Raw genomic sequence first — 21,615 nt, 5'->3', positions numbered from 1 at the left:
GTCAATATCTGTGCTAAGCCCAGACATAAGCACCTGTTAAACATGTAACATGCTAACTTTTTAAGAAAACGAGACACGTGACGGGGACACACTTGCTAGCACCATCACAGGTGATGCAAGTTGTCTAAAGCGATAAATATCCAATCTTCCAAGCAGTAATTTTTTACACCAAGATGACAATGCCTACTAGAAGGTATGTTACAACAAAAGCAAATTACAGCTGGAATGGAAAGCAGTATTTTACTTAGCATTGAACAAATTTTCGCGTCTGTAAAATTAGTAGGTACCAAGTTTTTGTCTAGTAATAGTTAAGCTAGCTAGATCTTTGCACTTGCTAACGAAAACTAGCTTAATGCTATCACACACTAGGGTTGTGACTAACCTTTGTTATATGTTACTCCATTGTTAAAGTAAGCAGTCAAGTAAATAAATTAAAAACAACCCGATGGGAAGGTAATACTTTGATGTGAATTGGTACAATTTTATGTAAACAAAAAGGAACAGTGGAGAATGCGGGCATCGATCCCGCTACCTCTCGCATGCTAAGCGAGCGCTCTACCATTTGAGCTAATTCCCCTTCGAAACAAGCTATTCCCGCTGCTACTATTTGACACTAGCCGTAGTTTGTCCTCATATTGCTCTGTTATTTGTTGTTCAGTACCTGAAGAAGTTTTTTGTGTTAAGCAGAAAGTAAGGTGAAGCGCTAGCTAATTTAGCTACGTTAATGTCAACAGCAAACTAACGCTAGCACTTAACTTTAACGTTCATTCGTGAATTATTTGCATGAGCTGCTCATTGTTTTCGAAGTTTGTTATGTTCACGTCTCTGTAACGTGACATTAATGACAGGGTCTCCTAGAACACGGCATAATTTCAACGATTTTGCATAAGTCTAGGTCATTTCAGCTTAAACGAAATGTAGCGACGAAAGCGAAACTGCGTTCATTCGACATCGTTCATCTTTGCTTGTGGATGTACACGATTCTTAGTATGATTTCATAAGATTATAGGTCCATGGTTTTAAGCAGCTCCCTTCGATAGCTCAGTTGGTAGAGCGGAGGACTGTAGTGGATACATGGTAATCCTTAGGTCGCTGGTTCGAATCCGGCTCGAAGGAGAGATTCTTTTTCCCATTATGCAATTGGTGTTTTCCCATAGCTGCGCCAAATAAAGGTAGTGTAATTAGAAACGGTGCTAAATTCTTTACATGCCAGTGTTTTGTATTGACAAATAAGTTAAAGAGCCTGTACTCTCCAAAGAAAAACAATGATTGCATTGGTTTGATGATGTGTCACTAGAAAAACTACACCAGAAAAGACATATATCAATTTCTTGTTTTTTATTATTATTATTTTGTTTAGCTATTCATACAACTATATTCAGCTTAACTCAAACTATAGAGAATTCACAGTCTGACACATTTCGTGGTTTTCTCCAAATTGCTAAAGCAAATATGAACTTACTAGGGAGAATTTGAAAGCAGTGCCTAATGTGATGCCATTTTCTGTTATTCTGATATTATAGATGACAAAAACAGAGTCTTTATATCGAGCAAGTTTTTGAAACATCCTGATCATCATTTGCCTGACTATCCTCTGTTAACCTAGCAAAAATTAAACATTTGTTGACAGAATGAGTAGAACCTTTGGTGAAACAGTTTTTCACTGTCAGACAAGAAGGCTAGTGTACAAATGTTCAGCACAGCTTTGATTGCAGTGGAAGTCTTGTCAGTAAGCATACTGCATGCTCTGCATTGTTGATCTGCATGTTAAATAAAAATCCCAATCACACCTGCAAGCACTCTGTTCATAAGGGAGTTTAAAAGTAATTGTTTAGAATCTGATTTGGTTGAAACTAGTGATGAAAACAAACATTATCATTTGCTTTGATTGTGAAATGGCCTATAACTGCACTGCAAACAAATTCAAATGGATTACTCAGAAACAAGTGTCTTTGTAATGGCGGACATGTTTCTATGTTGCTGCACAAATGCTTGCCTCTGTCCTCTGTGTTTAGACAGCAGTGCAGTAATTTATTTCATCTTAATTAATAGATTCATGCTTAATTTCATGCTTGTATATGAGTGTTGTAATTATTTTACATTCATCTATGAAGTCTGAATGTCCTCTCAAGGATAGTAGATAAGTGAAATCTCTCAAAGAATTCATACCCCACTCTTAGCTATAAAGTTTCTGTGAGGTGTGTTTTGTAAAACTGTGCAAATGTAAAATAGCAGACTCTTTGATTTTTAACATAGTATATGATAAGTATAGGCATGTACACCTTTTCACCTGATTTCTCCTTCCTGTTTATACCCTTTCCTGTGATCTGCTACAATTGATGTTTCCTCGTCACTTTGTCATGCTGTGGGCATACCGCTTCATTCATTTCTAATCAGTAGTTTGAAAAGGCTAAACTAGTATGATTACATACAGTATTCATTAACTATTAGATGGACCGCTAAAAAGTGAATTCAGATTAGATTAATTAAGAAGATGTTCTGGGTTATGTCTTTGTGATTGAGGTGAATTCATAATTTTTAAGCCGTTAATGTCTGACTCATAATATGGCAGTGCCTGTTAATAGAAATGTAATAAAGATTGATGATTGGCAAATTAAGAGCAGTATGGAGACTTATTAATGATGAAAAGCCAATATGAAAGCCAGACAGTGCTGCTTTTGAGGCTATAAGCTGCCATTTTAATGAGCTTGGTGTGACCCTAATGTTCCTCTGTTTTGCTCAGTGGTGGCACATTGTGTTTTGAGTATATAGTAAAAGCATCCGCAGGTAATTCTAAAGCCACAAAATAGTCAACATGAGGTGTTACACATGCACTTAGAACACACATAGAAAGGTCTACAAGCTCGTAAGCAAGATAAAAGTGCATATGGGACCAGAATAGGGAGCAGAGCAAAGGGTGCCATCTGTTCTCTAGTATGAATATTTCAGTTAGGTGGAAGTCATATTGTATTCATACAGATGGTAAGCAGTCACTGCCTGTGATTTAAAAGGTCCTGGTAAGCATCCTCAGACAATACCGTCTATTTCTGCATTTCTACATTTGTCCTAAACAGACCCACTGAAATAAAATCCCTCAGTTAAAACCTTAATTTAGGATGTGATCAGGAAAGTTTTACCATTATACCCTAACTAATAACTAAAAATGCTGTGACCTCACTGCAAATGTAATCTATAGAAAAAAAAACTAGAAAAGACTAGTATAAATCTACTTGTAATTGTGAGAAATAAATAAATCAAGGTAATTATGAAAAGTAAAACGTAGACAGAAAACTGTGCAGTATTTCCTGTATTGTTTTACAAAGTCAAAGTCAGAGTTCAGACTTGATTCTTTAAGTTGAACACTGAAAGTCAGTCGGTCGGCTCTTGGGCTAACTGACCATTCAATGTGAGAGGTTGAACTTTTGGTGAGGTCATGCTTGAACCAGTATGTATAGATTTTGGACAGTATTTGTATTCTGTAGTGATTGAGTGATTTAATGTGTAGCAAAGTACAAAAACACCCTTGATTAAATATTAAATTTCTCAAAGTTTAAAAGTTCACAAGACAGCTTTTTAATTATAGCAACAAGAGTAAATAATCTGTGAATCCCTTGGTCATTTCTATTGCACTCATTTTTATTGCACAAATAAACAAAAACATTAGTAACAGATGGTTTACTGTAAACTCTTCACACTTTTAAACATTTTCACAAGCAGACACGTGTGCAGAATTCATGATAATGTGCAAAATAGAGTTGTTTTCACATTTATTTTCCTTTTTTGATATTTAGACTGTGAGCTTCAGAACATCCTCTGACATGGTTCCAAGTCCATGTGTGCCTTTAAGACTTCCCAGTGGCTTCTTGTGTGGAGGTAATTCAGGAGACCCAGAACAGAGAATAGATCTTCTCTTAAGGTAGAAAGTGACTCTTGCAGCATTTCTGACATCTTTCTTTATTACGACCTGCTAAATAGAAGCCAGGTCAATGACCATGTACTGAAAATCTAACTAGGCATTTACATATTTAATTGAAAATACAGATATGTTTTTCTTGTTATTATTGTTACACCTTTGCTTTAGTCCTCCTTTGTTACATATCACCAGTTGTTGTCAAGGTGGCAATGACTTTTCCTGCTTGAACTCAACTCGATTTGAAAGTTCTTACAGTATCCTTTTGACTGATTTTTAGGACATAACTTCTTTTAGAAGCAGCAACTTCTGAGATAATTGGCATTTGAAGCAGGAAGAGCATAAATTCTTTTAGAATTGAATTATGCAAAACTTCACTTCAGACAGATTGAACCAAGCAGTCTTTTGTTCAACCATGTGAGGCTACTGTAAAAACAAACTACTTATGCAGTACAAAAACCCAAATAATGATGCATTGAAAAAAGTTGAATGCACATTTACACCACAAGCCACATTCTGTTTTACTTTAGATAGAAGTCTAAAAAGTCTGAAGTCTCTGCTGGCAAGCCTTGGCATTTTCCATAATTTACCACACTGTGTCTGGAATGAGCTCATTAAGTATAAGTTAATAGTGGATTCATGTGATCAATGTAACCATCACAATTTTGTTGAATGTCATATTTGACTTAAGAAAGATGAGGTCAAACAGCCAGATTTCTTTTAGTTTTATGTAACATCCTCTCCCATACAATGACGTAAAAGAGACGTCAGTCTGTTTTAACAGGCACAACTGCAGCTCGTGGTCATGGGAAGCTGAGATGTGCTCAGCATTCAAGTGCTTCTCTCAGCCTGGCTCAAACATCACACCCTCTGCACCATGTGGAGAGCAGTCCACATTGTCTCATCTCAAACACTTTAATTCAACGTGTAGTGAAGCATGGTGATTTCATCATCCAGCAGCTGGGTGTTTACACAATAGTCTGCCTGCATTAAGCAGGTTGCACTAAGGGTACAGTAGACATGCAGAATGCAGGCATTATCATGGATCTTTTGACATCAATTCTCATGGATATTAGAAGTTATTTGAAAGACAGTTGTACAATGGTGTGCAGCCTTGTCTCTGAATTGTTTCTTTTAACTTGTAGACTAAGATCCTAAGAAAGAGACTTGGAAAGGTGTAGGATAAAGTAGGATAAAGTTTTCTTTGATGCAGAGATAGTGTGACTTAAGATAGTAATTCCCACAGATTTTGTGATTTAGTCTGTAAATTGGGTACACAGTACACAGCGTATTATCTGTGACAAAACACACACCCTCTGGGATTGGCCAATTACTCATCGTTTAAATCTGGATCAGGTGTCTCAACAAGTGGTAGGTGGTTGTATCTTGGTAACATAATGAACTTACCTATTCTCAACAAAGAAATCCATACAAGCCGTATTGCCAACTTATTTTTTATGTATTTTTTTCACATTTTTTGGTCATTTTATGCCTTTCTTGGATAGCCCTAGTGCGAGATGACTAGTTTAAATAACAACCTTCACTATTACAGTACATGAATCTTTGGACGATTGAATTCTGTTGTTGTTTCTCCTATGATTTATTTTTATTTTTTATTTTTTTTTCTATTCATCAAAATATTTTTGAGAGGAACAATGCCAATCGATAAACAGTCTGAATTTACATGCTGATTAAAAGAGCATCATACTGAAGCCACTACAAAGGTGTGATTGCAAAGCCCACTCACCTTTAACACAGTAAAAGGGTGCTATCTAGTGGTAGAAAGAGGGCAGGTTATGTCCAGTAGATGCACTATTGCCTACTGACATCATTGCAGTCGTCACCAAACAGGGCTTACATTGTACTTGGGGTTATAATGCTGCATTTAGATCTTATGATTCATACTCTTCTCAGTAAGTATGAATAATGTGGATGGAAATGAGGTTTGTGACTTCAGTGATACATAAATAACTAATTACGTTTTCACACATTGGTGCTATGTAGGACTCGGTCATTATGTTTAACACTTCTCGACTTATTTTACACTAGCACCACATACTTTTACCCCTTGCAAATATCTAAATATAGAAAACCTTTGATTAAACTGCAAGCGTTGCACAAAGATGATGTTCAAGGTTTGAGACATGTTTGTATGTGGGAGGCATTATATAGTGTAGTTGTCAGTACATTGGAGAATATAAGCCAAATAGAAAACCTAATATCAGTTTATTACTGCACAGTTAATACCATCTGATTAGAAACCAAACTAAAACCTTACTGTTTTAAAATGAACTTGAGATATACTGTTATTAGCCTCATTATTTTTTTAATTAATTTTTGCTCCACACCATCTTCGTAAGGGCTCTTTTTCACCACAAGATGGCTCTACATACACACAACGATACATCTTTAATGTGTTGTAATGGCATCTAATACAAGAGTATACTGCAGTATAAAAACGCTGTTTCTTTCTTTCAGTCCATCCTGACGATGAAAGTTAGATATTTTGATATAAGTAAGATAACTGTTAACTATAACCACAAATTTAGTTAATAATTGGGATGAAAATGCAATTAATTTGTCAAGAAAAATTTAAAGAGGATGTGCAGTTATGTCACATACAATTTAAGAAAAATCAGAAATCAGGAATGTGTGCATACACGTATTCGTGTGTTAATGTGTGGTGGTGTGTGTGTTTACAGATGCACGTATAGAATCTGTCAGAGAGCACTAAAGGTGTAAAACTGCTGCGCTGGCAATGAAGCACTAGCTAATAACTCCACTGATGCTCACAGTGTCGTCAGAGGGTACCAGGTAAATCAATTAGGGACACCAATGCAGATTGCAATCTGCCTCTAGAGAGCTCTCAACAAGACTAGAGTCAAGGGGGAGTGGAGCATTGGGGGCCTCACAAGCAGATACAGTACCTGTGACCTCAAGGGGAATCAGCAGGTATGCAGCTCACCTGTTTTACCAAAGCTCCTGAGGCTGATGCTAGAGTAGTTAAATACATCTGCCATACTAAGAAAGGTGTGTCTGTGCATGGTGTGTGTTAGTTTGCATGTATGTGTGAATGTGGCAAAAAAAAAAAAGGGGCTCTGGAAGAAATTAATTAACACAAATGCTTCCCAAATCCTTTTCCCTCATGTACACTTAGAGGAGTGAGTGTAAAATATGTGCTGTCCTGTGTGCACACATGTGACATGCTATTGACGTAGTCATATACCAGATGAAGCAGTTTCAGAGTTGTCTGGCAACAACAGGTTTATAAACTGTGAATACAAAAACAGTACCACCCATGTGTGGTTGACCTCTGTTCTGTTTGGAGCAAATACCTTTAAAAGTCAAGATGTGACATGTTAGTCATTTACACTAACACTTGAGAAAAAATAGCAGTTAACATCAAATTAAAAGGTTTAGAGTGTATTTGCAGCCACAACTACCACCATCCAGGGTGGAAAGTAATTAATTAAAATTACAGTCATTGAGAAGCTTTTAAATCGTTCAACTTGTACAATATTACTTACACTATTTCTTATTAAGCATTCTACTCAAGTTTGCAAAGGAAAAAGTTGCTGAGAGAGCTTCAGTTATTGCTAATTTAAGAAGATATTAAATAGAAGTTTGATCCTCTTTTCCCTCTAAATAAATTCTCAAAAAATCTGTTGAATATGTTCACTTCACTACTTGGCAGGTACTGGTGAACTGATGAGAGTTTGTGTGGTAGGGCATGAGTTGTGACATGCTTTCAATCAGAGTACTACAGTTGCTTTTTAGATGAACATACTATAACTGTTATGTTTTGCTCAGTCAAAACAGCTGCTGTTGTGGTTTCAAAGACAATCACTTCACCTAAGTCAAATTACTGTAAACCTCTAGTTCAGTTTAATATTCTAGTTCTCTTTCCACCCGTACCAATATCTAAGGACACATTTGTTGTTGTGTTGTGTTTTTCAGTGTTGCCTTAGTTGCCTGGAAAAGATGCAGGACCTCTTTGTGGGGGGTATGATTGTGGGGAACTACTTTCAGACCCATGGAAATGGGAAAGGGGGGGGGGGGGATTATGCCTCCACTGGCACTGGGCCTGACTGTTGCCATGGCATCTATTGTCCCCCAGCACATGGGTATGGCACAGAAACCTCCAGTGAAAATGTTCATGTTCTAGTGCCTAAATGCTGTATGTTTTTCTCTGAGATTTATTTGATTCACTCAGCTGCAGTATGAGATCAGTTACACCTTATCATGCAAAAAAAAATCAATAGGCCAGTATCTCAGATGCATTTTGGTGCAGACAGATAAAACCAAACAGTACATGCAGGCAATAAAATGCGAAACTCTTAGTCTACTTTACAATGTAAAGTGCATGTGTCTTGAGTCACCACACATAGTCATATGGAGCAAATTGTCTCAGCCTAACAGAGCTACAACATTTTGCTGTATTTCCTAGACTGTATTTCAAACTCCCGGTGAGTCTCAGCTCCCAAGTAGTATGAGTCATGAGAGGAAGGTAATCACAGGCAATGATGTGGACCGCTGCAGGGCAAGCCCCGTTGTTGAGGAATACCCTTGAGAAAGTCCACGCCGTCTGCAAACGACTGCTCATATAGGTCTTGGGATCGCCCTGTCCGCATAGCTAATCCTTAAAGTCGTTATATACCTCGTAAGCAAAGTTGTCCAATCAGCGTTCAGGTTACTATACCTGCCTCGTCGCCATTGGTCGAGCTTAGACAAGGGCGTTTTTTGCTCGCTCCAACAGCACCATCTCTGGCAGGTGGTGTGTGCGTTTTTAAACCATACAGTAGGCTAATGTTTAGGACGATAGGTAGGTAGTTGTAGAGAAAAATACACACTTTAGGTTGTTAATTTGTCGTTTTTCGGTTGGTAGTTTTGCGTAACGTGCCATTACGTGTCCTTTAAACCCACCGGAATCGCAGTGAATGAGATGAACGTCGGGGTTCCCCTCTCTGAGCCAGACACTTTCTGCTTTACGGTCAGCGGTGAATTAGACAACGGCTCCTTCATCATGCAGCTTCTGAAAAAAGACGGAAAAGGTCTACATTTTGATTATATTTCGCCAACGGTTTCAGTCTGAATAAGAGAAAACCTCCCGGCTACGGCTGACAAGGTCTCACATCTCGGAGCTGCCTCACTTCATCCACCGGTGTTGCATACAATATGATATGTTGATGACATTTTTGGAAGTGGTCGTGCCTTTTGTTTTCATTTCGGGATATGTGATATGCGGATCTGTAAACGCCACGAAACGCAAATGAGCGGACGTTTTTTTCTGGTTTGAAAATGAGGAAGCGTTTTCATAAAGACCCAGAAAATGGCAAGACGGTCTCGTCGTCCGTGGGCCTGGATTTGAGTAAAATGAGAAGGAAAGGAGCAAATGCAACAGCAGCATGAAAATTTTCCTACAGAATGACACCAAAGGAGGTGAAACGGTGGAGGTAGAGAAGACGCAGCATCAATGAAGGCGATCTGGGCAAGTTTTGAGTCGCTCATAATGAACAGAAATACTTTGCAGCTCGATAGCAGATCGTTACCACAATATTGAAAGATTTTTTCGGCTTGGGGAGATTTTCTAATTCACCAGTCATCTATTTTCGCATTGCATTTGTTATATTTTTCATTATATATTTGATTTTTTTTTTTTTTTTTTTTTTTTTTTTTTTTTTTTTTTTTTTTTTTTTTTTTTTTTTTTAATATTTTTGATCCGGATCCAGCCCCGACTATTCAATGGAAGTATGTTATCAGCTGCCGGTTTTGCCTCTAGACAGGCCGGTTCCCAAGCATGTCCTCAGCCGGAGGGGAGCCATTAGTTTCAGCTCCAGCTCTTCTCTCTTCGGGGCTCCTGATCCAAGACAGCTGTCACAGGTAAAAAAAAAAAAAAAAAAAGAAAAATAACTCAACCTATCGTAATTTGTGTATGATTTAGTCACAGTGGGTTTGACTCTGGGAATGGCACAGGCCTCAAAACCGGCACCTTTTTAACAAATATATCAATAATCCACAGGAATCTTGCAGGTGGTTGTTGGATATCTAGGCCCTAACACACACACAGTGAACACTCACTTGCACAGATGCACGCAACATTTTCTTATCTCTTAGACCTAAAGCACGCACCAAGTAGCCATCTCTTAAAACCAGTTTGCATTTGTGCATGTTGCCTACAGATAAGGGGCCTCTTGGCTTACACTTTAGCCAACAGTGTACTCCTGGGACTTGCTACATATGTCAGAAGGAACGTGCCACACTCATGTTTATGTTAACATCCCTTGACACATTGACAGAAGAAACATAAATCATTGAGTCATACTTGAACTTCCTGCTTTCTCAAGAGTCTTGAACTTTTGAAAATGTGCCTCTGGTAAGCCTGTGTCTATATTTTTTCTCTGTGGTGACAGAAAAGAACAGGTAGGCCACAATAACAGTCTTCATGTTGTGGGCTCAGGTTTTGCTTGACTTTCATGTACACAGAAAAACTGTCACGCCAGTACAATGCATCCCCAATGCATTAGCCAAGCATTGAGACGCAGTTGTGTATGAGCTTGTGTCTCAGAAGATGAACCATCCATTATGCCGTTGACAAGTACACTTGCTCAACTAACTGTAACACACGTGTGCCTGCAACTTTAGCTCAGAGAAAAGTTGCACGTTAAGTCATGAGTCAATGAACTCCTTCCCCACAGTGGTACAGTTTTTAAAATGAAATAACAACCTTACTATTGCTTCAGTAGTTTTGCACAAAAGCAGCACAATGTGTTCTCATCTCTTTGGGTCACATCCCACCAGTTGTTCATGAACACACCCTCACAGCATTGCATGGCATCTCCTAACACATTAACTAAGTATTAAGTCACCGTCTTTGACTATGTTAGCGACCTCTTCAATGGGCTGTCCATTAGTGCTTTGTGCGGGACCCTGCTCCACATAACCACCCATGTGTGTCTGCTTTGAACCTACCACACCATCACAGGCAGCTTTTTCAAAGACTAATGCATAGCCTTCCATAGCATAGCATTGCCTTGGCTATCAAAAGCCCCCAATGTGTGTCTCCCTCAGTGGGTTTTTTTTCACTGGGTTATCAGTGTTTTCAAGAGATGCCATTAAATCTTGGATAAATTGGTTGGACATGACTTTTTTGACCATCAGTTCAGCCATCCATCCATCCATCCATTCACTCCATACTTGCAATCATTATTCTGTCACACTATCATCACTATGTGCCTTAGTTAGGAAGAATTATAAAAATATACTGTTGGCCTTTGCAGGGCAAGTGAGGGATTCCTAGCTATCGGAGACTTAATGCTAAGTTGGAGAAAATCCATCTTGGCATAATGCTACATTGCTTATTCTCTGCATACAAACACACGTGTAAGGCTATTGTGTCTTGTGGTCAGGTTCACCCGTTGATATCTCAGTTGGGCCAGAGTTCATTTTCAATCGGCAGGTGTGAGATGTGCTGTTATTGTGCTCCTTTGTTGTGAAAAAAAGGTTCATTTCCTAAAAGCAGTGCACTCTGTAGTGTTAATCGAGCTATCAGTGAAACAGTTATGATGTATGTAATTTTTGTGGAAACATTATTTAAACGCATAAGGTTTACAAAGACTTAAAGGCTTTATGTAAAAAAAAAAAAGGAAAAAAAAGCCAGCAACAGTGAGGGGTTCATTAATTCAACATAAAGACATGCTGACATTGTCGTTTATCTTTTTTTTTTCTCCCTCAACATTGGCAGAACTGGGTTAACATACATGCACGCATACGGCAATGTCACTCAGCCTTTGTCACGGAGCAATTACACTTCTACAAATATTGTGTTTCGGGCCCTATTTATGACCATAAGGGTGCATTTGTCCTTGGTGGCTGCTGTGTTTTTGTGTGTGGTTCCACAGGCCTGTTGTTTGTGGAAGCAGGGCTGGACTACCATTGCAGAAAGAGGCAGTTAGGCATGTGCCTGGGCTCTGTGGGCAGTGGTTTGGCTTGCTGCCAGACTCACAGATGGCCAGAGTCTCAGTCTCTTTTCTTTCCCTGGCTATCTTGTTCTGCTCACTCACAAGCTCCCCTCTTTCTTTCTCTTTTTCCTTTACCCCCCTCCTCCCCTTCCTCCGCAGATGAAGACATTTCCTCTTGTAAACAGAGGACGAAAGAGTAGAGTTGAGGACGTGATAGAGTCTCAGAAGAATATGTCACTCTGTGGTCATGGAATGCTTATGATTGGGTGTGAATATGCTGTTGAAGAGGCGTTGAAAACGGCAAAGGCAATAAATAAATGGGCTCATTTATCTATTACAATGCTGCAATTGTTTTTATTACAAAACATGTTGGCTGATTGTTGATTAATTCCTAAAAGTGAAGTGGAAGATGATTTGCATGTTGCTTGTATGTAGTGATGCGTGTTGGTACCCTCTGGCTTCTCTGGAGTGAAGGGCAAACGCAGCACTGAGATGAGGTTCATGCAGAACTAAAAGACCAGGAGTACAAGAGGAGAACATAGCAAAGAGTTGTGTGGTTCCCATAAAGTCACACATATATTTGCAGCATAAAGGTTGTTTGGCATTACTGCACACATCTCAGCCACTGCAAGGATGTGTGCTGTCATGATTTGGTACTTGTAACACACTCTCACACACAGTCACATAATTCTGATGAGGCTGCGTAATTGAAAACTTTTTCAAAAAGAAGAAAGAAGAAAAATCCAGCAGAGATACAAGAATCAATAAACAGATGCGTGATATTGATGTGGTCTGAGTAGTCACATGACTTTTGGCCATAATGGGAGGAAAGCAGCTTAAACCGGAAACACTGATCTGTTGTCATCTCAGTCTGTCATATCACAGTCAGAGATACCATCAAGTGTACGTTAGTCACTGACCCTAGATCGACTCCTTCTCATTTTAGATCTTTAGGCACAGGAGATGATGTGCGTAAGGGTGGAAGACAGCGCTACTTGTTTCATCCACAATATGGATGTTTCTGTGCAGAGTCTGATAAGGAATACACAACAGTGCTTCTTTCTGAGGGAGTTACTTTGTTGATTTTAACTGAACCGATAAGGGTTTTTTCTGCTCAGTGCCATCGGATTGACGTCGTTTCAGGATGTGGTAAGAATGCTGAAGGAGCCGTTCAGACTCTGAGCCTGGTGTTTCACAACCTTTCACACAAACTTTAACCCTTACATTGCCAAAAGTTAGGTTTTCTCAGAAATTAGCATGAATGAGCTGGAAAGCACGGTTCTGTTTGTTATTAAGCAAGGATGTGTATTATTTAGTAAATATACTGGAGCCTAATCTTACATCCAGTCTTCATTTAAACATACACACTCTCCCTCTTTCTCTGCCCGTCTGTCTCTCTCTGTAAGGGGCCCCTCTTATCACATGACCATTCTGTTTTTGTGCTGCAGTGTCGAGTGCAATCGGCCGTGAGAATGTGGCTCCACACATCAACACACTAACGGACACAATGTCAGGGGCCAACTGCTCTGGCTGAATATTAATCATATTTCCTGTAGTTCCTATAGACATATGAGATGAGCCTGTACAGGAAGGGAGAAATTAGTTACCAGTGTTACTAGTTTTAAACCTCAAATAGTTGTCCAGTTGTCCACAGGTGAGACCTGGGGTTTGTTTGCCCTCCTCAGAAGCTTAGGAACATCCAAACGAGGGGGGTGGCTTTAAGTTGGCCCAGAGAAGTAATTAGAGGCTGGGGATGATGTTTGAAATGAATGAAATTCCTGCGCAGGGTTCACAGCAAGTCTCCCCCTTTCCCCACCCTTGATTTTACTTGTTTCATAGAGCACAGCTAAAAGCACATTTATACAAGGCCCCTTAAAGCTCTCTGTGTAAAGAAGGATTAAATCATTTTATGACACTTAACCTACCATTTAAAAAAAACAAAAAAAACATAGGCTTTAGATATATTAGCCTACTGCTCGACAAACATGCTGCTTTGGTCTTTTGCCACAATACCGCCCTGTCATTCGCCGACTAAGGCATAGGGCCAATTCACCCCAGGCCTCTCCTCAAACCAGCAGCCCTCTCTGAAACACTTGCTGCAGCTGGAGTGTATCAAAGTGAACAGTGTTCTCATAAAACACTCTTACAACAGGTAGGCTCCATCTAGGGCTTTTGTGTATGCAGCAGCTGGTGCACAAACACGCACATACTCACTCACTCCAAACCTGTCCACATTTATGGCCTAGCACTCAGTTACTGGAATGTGTCGTCCCACACAGCACAGCGCTGCAAGAGGTCATAACTCAGAAGGAAGCTTTCAGTTTATGAAACCGTGCTGAGTCCTGCTGCTTTTATCTCGGGAATTTACATGTGTGTGTGGTGTGCGTGTGTGCACTGTTTTGTTTCTGATATGTCAGTTTATAGGAATACTGCTGGCTTCCTCATTTGCTCAGCCCTAGCTGACTTACTGACTATGCAATAGGCCTGCTTTCAGCTAAAACCCAATTTTAAAGCTAAGTGACATCGTAAAAGTTTTATGCTTGTTTGAAACAAGGAAGTGTGAGAATGCTGTAGTGTGCACTGTACCGTTGAATACCATTCAAAGGTCGTAAGACTACAATATCAGCTCAATCGCAACGCTATGATGACAAGAGAGAATGTTTGAAAAAGCCACTGAGCTGTTTTAAATATGAGTTCTTGCAACTCAGCCGGTGCCTTTTGATTTAAACATGCAGATACACAGTACATTAGTCTGTTTGCTTTGAGCAAACATTCATGGGAACAAAAAGCAGACATTCAACACACCTCACTCGCAGAATTTCAGAGTCCAATTAGGTTACTTGAATACACATTTCTGAACATTTCTGATGTTGTTAGCATCTATTTAGCTGTAGGAGTCTGAAAATGACAAACACTGAAGTGCTGGGGTTACTTACACAGTCTGAAGTTTTGACATCATGTGACCCCTTGACCTCAGAAACCTTACTGGCGTGACCCCAAGCAGTGTGACTAAGCTGAGATAAGAAATGGAACCATATGTAAACAAGCTTATGTGGAATTGCAGTTATGCTAGTAGTAAACCCACGTAAAAAGGTGAAATTGGCTAGTTCTCAGACTACTGTGAGCAAATACCAATTGACTGCAATTCTAGGTGTTCGGCTAAAGGCACCCAAACGGGATGACATGTTTCCATATATTCCTCAAAAATAAGAGTACAGTTTTACTTAGTTATAAAACTTAATGGAAGTGAAAAGAAAAATACGTGGCCTGCAACCAATTTGTGACATTATTAACCAGTTAAATGTACCTACAAAGTTTGCTTTAATCCAGTTTGGTGCCTCTTATAGTTGTAAATCCCAATTTTTTTTTTCTGGAAAATACTCCAAGAGTAATTTCATTTGAAGTATATTCATAGGCTTATTTCACAATGAAATACTATACTCAACTACTAAAACTACTAATACTCAGTTTTGAGTTAGCTTTCTCACTCACACAAGCAAACAGACAAAATGTAAGTGGTAAAATAAACTAAGGTTTGAGTAAGCACTTAACTGTGTAGTACTAAGCTGTGACTTGATTTGACTACATATACATGTATTTTCCTGTCTGGAATACTAATTCTTGGGGCAAGGAGAGATTTAAAAAAAAAAGACCTGTTGTATTTCTGGATGTTCCAAAAGGTTATCTCTGTCCAGGATACATCAGAGATGGATAGATGATGACTTAATTCCTTAATAAACATGTGAGTCCAACTTTTCCCTTTACACCCCAGTTTTGCATGAGCCTGAAGAGAAAAGAAAAAAACACCTTAGGCCGACAGGTCGGTAGAAATTTTAATCCCAGCCTCGCCTTGTTTGATGCCAGAGGCTGTGGGTCAAATGCAAACTGGCAACCAGTAAGGCTCAGCAGTGAAGCCAAAGCATAAGCCACTAGATGCTGGCGCTGTATTAATGTCATTTGAAAAATCCAACATTTCTCTCTTGAAATGAACAATCTTTCCTGCAAAAAGATTTTGCTATTTCAATTTCAGTCCTTGTCTATGTGTACCCTGGTGGGCTATTTGAAACTCATTCATCAGGAGATGTTTTTAAGGCTTGTTTGAGTGTATTTACTTGCTCAGTCCCGTCCAGACTTCCCATAGTTAGTTTGCCATAGTCAGTTATGACTGACTAAGATGGTGTTTAAGTGTAAGCTGAAATCCAAGCTTCAAATGTTCCCTAAGAAACCCATTTGTGATGTCTCAGGTGTTTTGTTTGTGCTTTTCTTCAATCAGTCTATGATCAACTGGCAGATTTCCATTAAGCTGGATGCCTTTGCTGTGACTCACCTGTAAGCAACCATGATCAGAACCTGAGATATGGGCATTGTACCACACATCTTTCAAGTTGGTGGATTGAGATTCACCTCTGCTGTGTCTGTTGTTTGATTGTCTTTGTATAACCAGTCCATTTACTTTGCAAAACTTAAGCCGGACCCACAGAGTAAAATTCTTTGAAAAATACAAATAAAAATAAAACAGTTTTTATCAAACAAAGGAGTTAACAGTCGGTCACTATTCTCAGTGACCAAGTCAGGACCTCCTGTAGCTGCTGGTGGAAAGGTTTTATTATTCAGTTCACTGTGAACTAAAGATGCAGTAGAAATACAAACAAGCAAAACATACTGTTTCTGAAATCCAAAACAGGCTTCTGACTTTTATAATAAAACAATATTTTATCTACCAAGTTCTGATGCTGATACTAACATGTGAATACAGTGTGGAAAACTTTTAGATCAGATGCGCAGCTCAAATGGATAGGTATTTTAAAAAGGAGATTAACTTCTGCTGCACTGCATTCTGAGTGTTTCATGTGATTGAAATTTCTGATAAGCGTGTGCAAAGAATGACAACAAATCACAGTCGTCAAACTTATGTTAGATTTAATAAATGAACTGCGCATCTATGAGAGTACATTCATGTCCTGCCGTTGACATTCTGTATCTCTGTCTCCCTTATTTCCCATCACCCTCAGCTGTGAAGCATAAATGCCCAAAACACACAGCTTACAAAGGTACTGAAGTTAATGTCGGACCATGACAGGAGCACGGGCGGATGGTTTCGTGTGTGTTGGCACTGCAAGGCATGGCAGGGGTGTGTGTTGTGGGCTGGCCGTTTCAAGGGTAAAATGTGACTTTGCCCTCCATTCACAGAGGGAATGTGACATTGACAAAGTGTTTTCTCTGTCGCCTCCTTCTTACAGCTCACAAGGGAGCACATGCCGGTATCCACTTAAGTGCCAACTGGTGGCAGCACCAGTAACAGTGCGTGCGTGTGTGCATTTGTGTGTTGCAAGCTTTGGCCAAAAGGTTTGTTTGGGCACTTGTTGGCAGGGCTGGTCACTCTTTTCATTCCCAGCCCGAGAGCCAGAATTATACAGTTCCCACGCATGTTACAGCCGATACCAACCCTCTGACACATGCATACACAAAATCAGACACACACAGCCCATGCGTACATACACACAATCTATAATGCTCACACTAACCACCGGTGCTGTGTGTAAACACAGAGGCCTGTTGACACTAAAATACAGCTTTGCAGATTACCCACCCTGAGTCAAGCTGTTTGCTAGCCGGTAAAATATTAGCTTTGGATTGGCGGCTGTCATGAGCTTAGAGGACAGACAGTGTCAAGTTGTATGTGTGTGAAGGAGATTCATAGTAACCCTAAGGATATGAAGTAATGCGTATACAAGCATGTACATTTGCCTTTGCATGTGTTTGTGGTGTGACCAGTTCATAGTTGTCATTAAATGGTCCTAGACAGATATATCAGCCCTATCACTGTGCTCTGGTTCAGTCTTTATATCATATGACCATAGTATGACCTTGTCTTTCTATTAGTTTTTTAGTTGTTTGTTCATGTTCTCAGTTTTTAAGAGTATCTGGAGATATAACTTCAAAACTCTTTGGCTTTCTTTGGACTGGTGAAGGGACCCCAGAGGTTGGTTGGTGTGGAGGTGGCCAGACTTGACTATGAGTTATCTGTCCAGTCAGCCCCTTTTGTCATTCAGTCAGCTAGCAAGTCAACAAGTTGGCTATCACCGGGCCAAACACTAGTCCGTTTCATAAACAGTCTGTAGTACCAGACAGCTAGTCCATCAGTCTAGCAGCATGTCAGTCAGTGAGCCAGCCGGCTGGTCATACAGGCTCCCTGTGGAATGGGTAACCCTAGATGAGGGTAGCCCCAGAGGGGAGACTGGAGAGTCAGCCTGGAGGCGGGCCAGGATGTGTGGAGTGCAGCGAGAGGTGAGCCAACACCTCAGTGTAACCCAGAGCAGCTTTCTCTCGACATAGCAAATATGCACTAACCACTGTTACACTTGCTGCAACTACCACTGTTGGCACTAAATTGTGTTGTAGGTGCAAGTGAAGATGAAATGGACAACTTATCAACTTTATTTGCTGGGATCTTTTATCCATATTTTGTTCCCCTTCCGAGATCAACAGAAGAACTTTTGTTCAAACCAGATATAACATTGTTTAATTTCACAGTAGATCAGTGGTAACTCCAGAATCGTAATGGGATTTTTTTCTTGTTTCATTTTTTTTTATTGTTGATATGTTTGATGCAACACTGGAAACTTTCCAGAGCCAGTATAAATAACTGACTTATTCAAAACATGCACATCTAATGTTTCTTTCAGGAAACTGTGATCGGATTTGACTTGATGTAATTTGATTGTTGACTCACTCAGAGTTATAGTGTTTATTAGAATGGAAGTTCTGATCTCAGAGTTCAGTTTACTTTAGTTTATACTGTATATTATGTCGTGCTTAGGAGTGAATGATATGAGCGATGTGAAGTGATACACCAGTAGGAATTTGTGCCACAATTTCATGTTTCATGTTTTGACAAGTTTGAAACAGGTTGGACATCCCTGCCCTTTCAGGCCTTGAAAAAGCATGATCACACACCATCATGTAGGTGATGTATGTTCATAGCACAGGAATGGCACTAGGAATAGATGACCTCTTACTGGAAGAGAATCATGGCTATTTTGGCCTGTCCTGATCCTTGGAGGACAGAGATAAAAAGCATTTTTTCTTGGTTGTCTTGTAGTGTGAGGTTTGTGACACCTGATCAACTTTAGATCCACCACTTTGATTCAAACATGTTTTCTGTAGAGTAAGGGATGAGATGACTAAAGCTCATCACGATGGTGGGATTTATAGTAGTTTAATTGTTTATAAAGATATACAGTTGCTCAAGGTGACAAATGCTTTTCAATTACTACTCTTCAATTTTTTTTTATGTGCAGCATTCACCACTAAGAAACCCTTTAACATAGTAGCACAACGCTGGAAACTATAAAGTTGCACAACGCTCCTGTTCATTCTCCAAGATTGACACAGCATCCTTATTCTGTTTTAGCCTTACATTCAGCCACTTCATTGCCTTTTGTGTTTCTTCAGTACACATTGTTGAGGAAAAAATCGAAATCAAATACCCAGATCAGCTTTCAATGAGTAAATGGTTCGCAGATGGTCACTATACTTGATGGACATCGACACTCCCTGGAGCTACTTTTTAGAAAAAAGTCTGCTTGTGATACAGCTGCAAGAAGTGTCGAGTTTAGATTATCAGATTGATCTTGCAAGGAAGGAAATTTAGATATAAAGATGCTGTCCAGAACGATATTAATTATTAAGTTGTATGTATCAAAAAAGGTATCAAATACTCTGCTATTGAGGAATGGGGGGGTTGTCAGTTCCACTGAAGTCAATTCAAATACAAATTCAAATCATTCAAATTGTATTCACCTGATGACGTCAGATTAGGGAAGAAATATACTTATATAATAACATATACTTTTTAATACTTTGTGAATTTTCTACTGTACTGTATTATACTGTAAAAAATATGACTGCAAACCTTGGTGGGGGCAGATCTATTCTGAAAATGGATCATAAAGTAATTTCTGTTTATGGGAAATGCTGTGTGTGTGTGTGTGTGTGTGTGTGTGTGTTTGTTTGTCCACATCACTCAAATGTTTCTCACATGACTGATAGCAGCAGTGTAAATGCCATATCAGGCTGATGATATGGAGCTGAAACATGTTTATCAGGGTAACGGTGTATGCACGCACGCATATACACACACACACACACACACACACAGCAGATTAAAAATTAAATTAAAAATTGCCTGTATTTAGTATTTTTGAGGTGTGTGTTTCAGGGGATATGAGGTTGTGATCATTTCGGGCCTAACACCCACTGTTGGCACCTATCGCATTGGTGTCATAATATAACTGCAACATTATATTGGTGCAAACTTTGAACAGTTGTTGATGATATTCCTTTGTGTCTGTTCAGAGACGAGGGGCCATATCCTACGACAGCTCTGACCAGACAGCACTGTATATTCGTATGCTAGGTAAGTGTTTCCCCACTCTTGATGCATACACATGCACACTCACACAGTGTCACAGAGTGTCTTTGAAGTTTGATCAGACTTGTTAAGAGAACAGAATTTCATTTGAACCCTAAATAGACTAAAGGTTCACTGCCAGAGTGGGTTTTGTGTTTATGTACATGTGTCTGTGTGTGTGTCCATTTGCCCAGTGCTGCCCTGAGCGACTCTAAACAGGATAAGCAGTTTAGAAAATGGATGGGAGGAGGCAGCGCTCATAGCTCTGCGAGGCAGATGGAGCCAGATGTGTCTAGGAGGCAGCCAGCCTCGGCTTCCTAGTCAATAAGGTTATTGGGGATAGTGGTGAGATTAGAGCCTGGGTTCACCCCTGACATCAGTCTACCACACACACAGATGTGCCTTCACATGCAACTTTTACCACTTTAATTAGTAGATCTGATGCTGTTGGCTGGGAGTGAGCAGCCACAAAGAAAGAAAGTAGAATTGCTCACAATGTTAAAGTGTCACTGTCGTTCATAGACATCAGATTGTTGCTGTGAAGCGTGATGAGTAGGCAGGGAGCATTAAATAGTAGGGGCAGTTTAGGGCTTACTGAATGTCTTTGTTGAAATCCTGTTTACTGTAGCTTTCACATTATATTGCTATACTTTGCTCCTCTCCAGCTTGATAATGCCCTGGAGTTGACTGCCACGTGTATCTAGTCAGAATAGCAGCAATTTATTGAGCTGACTGAAGGAGCTTTAGCTTTTTAATCATTTTACTTGGCTAAGTATGATGGCAGGCTCATACGTCACCAGCATAAAGCATCTGTCTCTGTAGATTTTATATTAAATTGTGTGTGAGGAGAGGCACGCTAATGCAGACTGGTGTTTGCGCGGGCCAGGGTTCAGTCCGCCAAGTTAATGCTGATGTGCTTTCAAATAGCAGGACTCAGAGCTTTCACCACATCAGTTATAATGACATGACCTACATCCACCCCAGAGCACCAGCACTAATGCACCGCAGGGGAAACATGGACCCTGTGACTCTTAAAACACACTAATCACACAAGCGCACACACACGCATGCTGAACCCTAGCACATGCATCTGCAGATGTGACAGATATACAGGTGAAACTCAAAAAATTAGAATATTGTTCAAAAGTTCATTCAAGTCAGCAATTCAACTTCAAATGTGAAACTAACACGTGATATAAACTCAGTACATGCAAAGTGAGATATGTCAAGGCTTTATTTGTTATAATCTTGATGATCATGGCTTACAGTTTTTGAAAACCCCAAATTCCAAATCTCAGAAAATTAGAATATTTGGAAAAGGTTCAATACTATAG

General features: G+C 39.6%; 1 protein-coding gene and 2 non-coding genes across 5 annotated transcripts in view; 2 read left to right on the top strand and 1 right to left on the bottom strand.

Annotated features, from left to right (window-relative positions):
• Nucleotides 1-504: 504 nt before the first annotated feature.
• Nucleotides 505-577, bottom strand: trnaa-agc (transfer RNA alanine (anticodon AGC)). The gene has a single exon. It is a non-coding gene; the product is annotated as a tRNA-Ala (tRNA).
• A 453-nt stretch (nt 578-1,030) lies between these two features.
• On the top strand, nt 1,031-1,116 carry trnay-gua (transfer RNA tyrosine (anticodon GUA)). Its single transcript is given in 2 exon segments — nt 1,031-1,067; nt 1,081-1,116. It is a non-coding gene; the product is annotated as a tRNA-Tyr (tRNA).
• A 7,588-nt stretch (nt 1,117-8,704) lies between these two features.
• The window catches only part of pde7a (phosphodiesterase 7A), a 23,196-nt gene continuing 10,285 nt past the window's right edge, over nt 8,705-21,615 (top strand). For 2 of the 3 annotated variants that reach the window (XM_023416989.2, XM_023416988.2), the window contains exons 1-2: nt 8,705-9,790; nt 20,227-20,287. In XM_023416989.2, the coding sequence (XP_023272757.1) occupies nt 9,653-9,790; nt 20,227-20,287 (199 nt within the window). In that variant the 5' untranslated portion in view covers nt 8,705-9,652. The remainder of the gene's footprint in view (nt 9,791-20,226; nt 20,288-21,615) is intronic. The other variant, XM_087176791.1, reaches the window with a different exon arrangement.

The sequence above is a fragment of the Seriola lalandi genome, unplaced genomic scaffold (assembly GCF_002814215.2).
Source record: "Seriola lalandi dorsalis isolate HSWRI2012SDOR001 ecotype SW California unplaced genomic scaffold, Sedor1 jcf7180002054570, whole genome shotgun sequence".
Classification (NCBI taxonomy): Eukaryota; Metazoa; Chordata; class Actinopteri; order Carangiformes; family Carangidae; genus Seriola; species Seriola lalandi.
This window is presented reverse-complemented; position numbering and strand designations above follow the sequence as displayed.